Raw genomic sequence first — 6,677 nt, 5'->3', positions numbered from 1 at the left:
CGCAAAAAAGACCCCATCTCCTCCACCAATGGCCACCGTTTCGTGGCGCCATTGCAAAGTTCCAGTTTTGTTTGCGTAACATGGCCATAACATCTGCTTTCAAAAATATCTGGCATTGCACGTGAAATGGATATTTTTCTTACAAATTCATCTGAGCAATGTCTACATTCCCAAGAGTTAAAAGCGATAAACATATTTATTCAATTTTCTGCAAACAAGATGTGAACACCATGTAGAATTATTTAGTGTGACCAAAAAACGAGAGAGAGAGAGAAAAACGGAGTAATTTGATTGATGACGCTAATATTTGGCCCTTCCTTTTTCCCGTAGAGCTGTCCATGGTGCTGAAACGCTTCCTCAGCGCTAACGAAAAGCGCCTTTAAGTCCTATCCCAGCGGCTCTGATATGGACATGACATTCAAAACATCTGGGGTTTTTTTTGTTGTTTTTTTTTTTTCGTCCTCCCCTCCTCCTCTTCATATCTAAGCATAACATCGAACCAAAGGTTTTGCTTCAAAGCCTGAGCGCGGTGGAGGCATGATGTTTGAGTGCGCATTCAAATAGAGACGGGCGCGTTGGCAGGCGAGCTGTTTTTCTGGCGGGCTGACATCTGGCATGTCTGTGCTCCAGGGACCCATCCAGCTCTCCACAGACCCTCTGATTAGGCTCTAATAGAATATTAGCATTTGCTCTCAGGTAAAGGCAACAGTGAGCCGCATAAGCTGCCTGGCTGGCAGCACGTCACCGCAGGAGCCACGTGTGTCTTTAACGCTGAGGCAGCCGGGAAAAAAGTGGCTCCTGTAAGGAGGCCCGGAGGAGGAAGAGGGTGAAAAGGCAAGAAAGGAGATATTTGGAATTATGTTTTACTTTTGGACTACATATTATTCAGCTGAGGGTAATTGTCATGAAAATGACAGAAAATCAAGGATTGGACATGCGGATGTTTTATTTTTCTTCCAAAAACCAAACTAAATATTTTTTGAATTTTTCTTTTTTAAATATATATATATATATATATATATATATATATATATATATATATATATATATATATATATATATATATATATATATATTTGCGTTAAACTAAGCCCAGATGATCCGAAACTGGTTTTTAAAAGCTTCATATCCCCCGCAGCTAAAGCCTTTCCCTCCTCCTCATCAATAAATAAGCAGATGAATAAATAAAAAATACTAATATGTCTAGGAGAGCCACATCACAGAGTGCAGTCAAAAAATAAATAAAATAAAAAATAAAACGTCGGATTAAATGTTAAAATTTGTTCTTTAATGAAACACATATTGCAGTTCAATAATTAATAAATTAAAATTACATGAATGAAATGAATAAGTAGAAATATTTAACCAGGGAAACCAAAAGAAGCAACAAACATTACAGAAATAAGTTACCTCAGCTAAACAGCAATACAGCAAAAACCTGTACGAATATATTTATGTGCATCGACTGATTCCAATGAAAATATTTACATTGTACACGTATACTTCCATGAAGCAGTTTCTTTTTCTCTTCAAGAAAAAAAAACAGTAAAACAAGGTGATTTTTTTTTTTAACAAGCAACGATTTCATCATGACGCGCGCATATTTATACAAATAAATAGCAGGAAAAAAACGTACATAAAAATAATAATTTAAAATGATAATTTAATCTCATATATCTCTCGATTGTGCCATCTCAAACGTTAAACATCGTCAAATTCGAGACTGTAGTTTTGTTTTTTTAAAACTCCACAGTCGCTTCCCTTTAAACCACAACAACAAGCCGAGCTGCTGTCAGAATTTGATTTTTCTCAAGCTAAACGAGGAGGGAGGGGGGGATTCCCAATAAATATATAATGAAGTAAACATGACCTCACCCAATAAATAGTTCATAAGACAGCCGGCCCATGCTGGATTGTAAACGAAACATAAACGGCAAATTAAAAATAAAAAATATATATATTTAATCACAATAATCTGCACAAATTATTCAAAGTGTTTTGATCATTCCGCACACTGAGGCCTCAAAAACAAACCCTATCTGAGTCCAAACGCCGGGAATCTCAAAAACAGATCCCTGGTTTAGAGCTAACAACGAAAAAGGTGAAAAGAATAACACATTTAGACACAAAATGAAGTGTTTGACAACTAAGATGTTAATTTACAGAAGGTTATTTGGCAGTAATCTAATATTAGCTTTCAGGACCAACTGTCCGCTTAATCCCCCCACGGACCTGAATAAATGTCAGACTGCATTGTCATGAACTCGAAGGGAAGAAAATGTAGCTCAGAAGCCTAAAATAGGAGCATCAACCAAGTGCTTTGAATTAGAACAACCTCGTTTTGAGTAGAAATAAACCACAAAAATGCTGCTTTTGTCGGGAAATAATAATCAGCGTTTAAAAGGAATCATAAATAAAAATCGAAGCAACTCTGACTGCGCTGGCATTAGAAAGGTGAGGCATAGTAAGTGGAAACAGTGGTTCTTACTTGCTCCGTCAAACGATGCCTTATTGACTCCACATCTTCCTCTGACAGAGTCGTGGTGAGTTTTTCTCTTTTTTTCACTCATTGTTCGTTTGCAGGATTTTTTTTTTTCGAAGTTCAAAGTCTTATGATTGAAAAAGAGGGTTGTGAGTTAGGAAATATGATACAAATCATCTTTATTCAGTTCCAAGTCTTTTGTGGTGGTGTTCCCCTCTCTCTAGCTCTCTTTCTCTCCCTCTTTTAGACGCATGCGGAGTACTTCATTCGTTTCTGTTTCTGCCGCTGGTTGCAGAACCAGACCCGCACCACGTTCTTTTTCAGGTCCAGCTTTTCAGCGATCGCCGCGATTTTCTCCGAGGAGGGACGCGGCTGGATGGCGAAGTAGGCCTCCAGCGAGCGCTTCTCCGGCGCGGCTATCGACGTGCGCTTCCTCTTCTTCTCCGCGCCGTTGAACAACTCGGGCTTGTTAAGTTTCTCCCTGTGCGATTTCTCGGCTTCCTCCAGCCACGCTTGCAAGATGGGCTTCAAAGCGATCATGTTGTTGTGGGAGAGCGTGAGGGACTCGAAGCGGCAGATGGTGCTCTGGCTGAGGGAGCCCACTCCGGGAATCTTAAGGCTGGCTAAAGCTGACCCCACATCCGCCTGGGTGACCCCGAGTTTGATCCTCCTTTGCTTGAACCTCTCCGCGAACGCTTCCAAGTCCCTAGGATCGGCGTCCACGTCGTTCATGCCCATGTGCGGCGGTAGCCCGTGGGCATGGGCCATGTTGATGGCCGCCTGGTGCATGTGGTTCATGCCAGCCATGTGGGCAGGGTGCGCAGGCGTGGAAACCACCGAGCCGTCCGGCCCTGCCATGGCTCCCAGCGCGAGTCCCGGGGTGATGTGGTCCAGCAGGTCCCCCTCCAGCGCCTGGTGAGGCTGGTGGTGGTGGTGGTGGTGGTGGTGATGGTGGTGGCTAGCCAAGGCGGACGGATGAGAAATAGGCACCGACGAGGAAGAGGAGGAAGAGGAGGTGCAGGGGAGCGTGTTCATTGTGTGGTAGGTCGCGTCCGGCTTGAAGGGACTGTGATGTGGAGGGTGGTGGTGGCTCTTGGTCTGCGAGACTATATCCACCGCCGCTAGAGCTTCAGCCCGGGCCAACAAACTCTCATCCAAGCCTCCGAATATATTGCTCTGCAATTGCAAATAGAATGCACACATAACTGTCAGCAGGGAATTCTCCCTCCACTCCTCGGTTTAAAACATTTCCAGAATGAGAGAAAAAAAAAGAAATCATAAAAAAGGGGGAGCACACAAAACAAGACACATGCAACATCCCAGGTCATAAAAATTAATACGAAAGGCAAAGCCGGCTGAATACATAAGTTGAGCAGAGTGAGAAAAAAAATATGGAGGTGTTGGGTGATTTGCTGTGCAGACATGAAAAAAACATCAAGCAGAAGAAAAAAAAAGAAAAAGTGGGCTGTCAAAATGTGCCTTTAAGCAGTGATTATGCAGAATACGTACCGGTGGGGTTGGGAGACAGGCTCTGCGCATCACCTCCGAGCTGCTGCTGCTGCCGCTGCTGCTGATGATGGTGCTGCTGTGGCGGGAGGATGAGCAGGAGGACGACGGTGCGTTGGAAGTCAGAGTGGAGGACGAGGATGAGTGCAGCGAGGAGTACTTGGGCTCCGGCAGGCTGGTGTGGGCCATGGTGAAAGCCTGCTTGCTGTTCAGAGACATCATCATCATATTTGCTGGCGCCCGAACCTCCGAAAGTTCCTTTTAATAAGTTAAGACTCCGCCTCCTCGGCTAGGAGTTCAAGTCCAATAGCTTCGCAGGAATCTCGAATCGCTGTCGAGTAAAACGCTCAGGCAGGAAAAAGACGGCGGTCCGACACCGACTCACATTTATTTATTACTACTGGAGCAGTTGTGGAGGTGCTCTGGTCTGGTTTGAGGTGAGGAATCACAGACGCCAAAGACCCATGCGGCTGACCCCCTTCCTTTACAGACTTGTGGCGCGATGTTCAAAAACAATCTCAGCGTTTCTCCATCAATCTTCACCAATTTTTTTTTTTTTTTTTGCCTTGGATTTGTATTTTTTGTATTTTTTTTTTCTTTTGGCAGAAACTCTTCAAAAATGCCAGAAAAAAAACGAATCAAAAAGTTTCTCTTCGTCTTTTAGGATTTCCAAAAATAACTTCGAGCTATAGTTGCTGTTTTCGTTGCTCTCTTTTTTTTTGTTTTTAGTCAAAAAAAAAAAAAAAGCTTCCGTCTTGAAAATGGACGTAAGTGGGAAAAAAAAAGTAGTCTTGGTGACTGTACCTCTTCGACTCGGTTGAATGCTGCGGGGACCCAAACTGGCTGCGCTCTGAGGCGAAGGGCAGACTGAGTCTCTCTCCGCCTCTCTCTCTCTCTTTCTCTCTCGCGCACAAACACCCTCCCTCTCCTCCTCTCTTTGCGTCTCTCTCTCTCTCTCTCACACACACACATAGAGACACACACACACACACACGCACACCCTCCTCTCGCAGCTGCACCTGAAAAACCCTTTCATGATTTATTATTCTTCATTAGCCACACCGCCGCCGCCGCTGGGGACTCTGCGCATGGGCAGACTACAACAAGGCATTTATTTCCAATGACTCTACTTCATCACCAACACCTCGTTACCAGCACGTCTTCTAATGAGCCACAGTGAAGTTTTTTTTTTTTATTCCCTCTTTGTGTTTGTGAAAATATTTTATCTTTGAATTTTGCCAACCAAGCTTAAGACATGCTAGCAAATAATATAATTGAATACTAATAACATCTATTATTTTGTATTATTATTATTACTAATAACACCAAATATACTTCCACATTTTTATCTCTTAGCTTGGAGATGTGAAGTTAAATACATGCTATTGATTTAATTATTTTTATTCTTTTTCCCGCTGAAAAAACAACTAAACATCAGCAAAACTTTCAAACTACTTTATTCAAAATTTTAGTATTTAATTTATTAGCTTTTCTTTATCAATCCGATTAGTATTAAAGTCATTAAACTAAACTTAGCAAAATTAGTTTTTACCCTGTTGTTTCTGCCTTAGAGTCGCATATTTCCATTTTCCACTGCAGTGTGAGCTAATGCACGAAAACCCAAATTGGTTTAAAATAATAATAATAATAATAATAATAATAATAATAATAATAATAATAAAAATGAGCTACTTCCAAATTAATATTCTCGTCATCGCAGCCCATTATCTTATCTCTCCGCTAATTAAGGGCACATTATTGGTAACGTAATTACAAGATTTAATCACAGTATAATTAACAAGAAGTGTCTAAATTGTTTAAGATGATCCGCAGGGTGATGGATTTAAAACGTCAGGAAATTGTGGATAAACAAAATACAAGTTCTTAAAATTAGCATTACATTTTTACAATTATATTTTTAAATAATTTCATTTTGTTTTATTTGTTGTATTTTACTGTGAAGCTAAACTTCTATTTGCATTATCTGACATAAACGTTAGAGGCGTTAACCATTTCTTAAAAAAAATAAATATGCATCTCTGAATCCCTTTTAATTGCGTTTCGTTATTGCAATATTTCAGTGCATTACAGCTTCTATATATTTTACGGCTGACTGAGCGGAACAGGCATCTTGCAGCCCCTGAGTGGGTCCATGCGTTCAGTGTAACTCGCAAGTATTTCAGCCGCTTATTGTACAGCACACACGCGGCGAAGAAAACGTGGAGATTCTGCTGGCTTTTGCACAGCAGAGGTAACAGTCTCATTCCTGCATTTTGCTTTTACAGGTTCATATATATATATATATATATATATATATATATATATATATATATATATATATATATATATATATATATATATATATATATATATATATATATATATATATATATATATATATATATATATATATTTACATCCAGAGCTGGATTTTCCCACAGCTGTGACAGCAGCATTGTTGGTGTTGCCAGAGATCTCCCCAGCAGCAAGACGCGGTTCCCCCCCAGCGGGACAAACAGGCGCTGCTGGAGCCACCTTAAGAGATCGGGGTGAAGTAGGGGGAGGAGATGGGGTGGTGGTGGTGGTGGTGGGAGACACGGAGATCAGGGCTCCGGAGACATCAAGGAGGGATCAGCGTCTGCTCACATATACCGACAAGACTGATTTATGATGAAACTTTAAAGGAATC

General features: G+C 41.2%; 1 protein-coding gene across 1 annotated transcript; it reads right to left on the bottom strand.

The window, feature by feature from the left end:
- Positions 1-1,920: 1,920 nt before the first annotated feature.
- On the bottom strand, positions 1,921-4,885 carry pou4f2 (POU class 4 homeobox 2). The gene is made up of 2 exons (XM_005817307.3): positions 3,992-4,885; positions 1,921-3,658 (listed from the first exon to the last, which is right to left on the bottom strand). Exons 1-2 carry the CDS (start codon positions 4,214-4,216, stop codon positions 2,726-2,728), a joined length of 1,158 nt encoding a protein of 385 aa, XP_005817364.1. The 5' UTR covers positions 4,217-4,885; the 3' UTR covers positions 1,921-2,725.
- Between the last annotated feature and the right edge of the window lie 1,792 nt (positions 4,886-6,677).

Source organism: Xiphophorus maculatus, chromosome 5 (genome assembly GCF_002775205.1).
Source record: "Xiphophorus maculatus strain JP 163 A chromosome 5, X_maculatus-5.0-male, whole genome shotgun sequence".
NCBI classification, from domain to species: Eukaryota; Metazoa; Chordata; class Actinopteri; order Cyprinodontiformes; family Poeciliidae; genus Xiphophorus; species Xiphophorus maculatus.
The sequence above is the reverse complement of the archived record's forward strand: the minus strand, read 5'-3'. Positions and strand labels throughout refer to the sequence as shown.

What these genes read in the sequence shown, in the direction of transcription:
- pou4f2 (XM_005817307.3), bottom strand. Translation starts at nt 4,216, where the DNA reads ATGATGATGATGTCTCTGAACAGCAAGCAGGCTTTCACCATGGCCCAC. An exon ending in CCTGTCTCCCAACCCCACCG is followed by an intron (nt 3,659 to 3,991) that starts GTACGTATTCTG and finishes TTGCAATTGCAG; the next exon opens with AGCAATATATTCGGAGGCTT.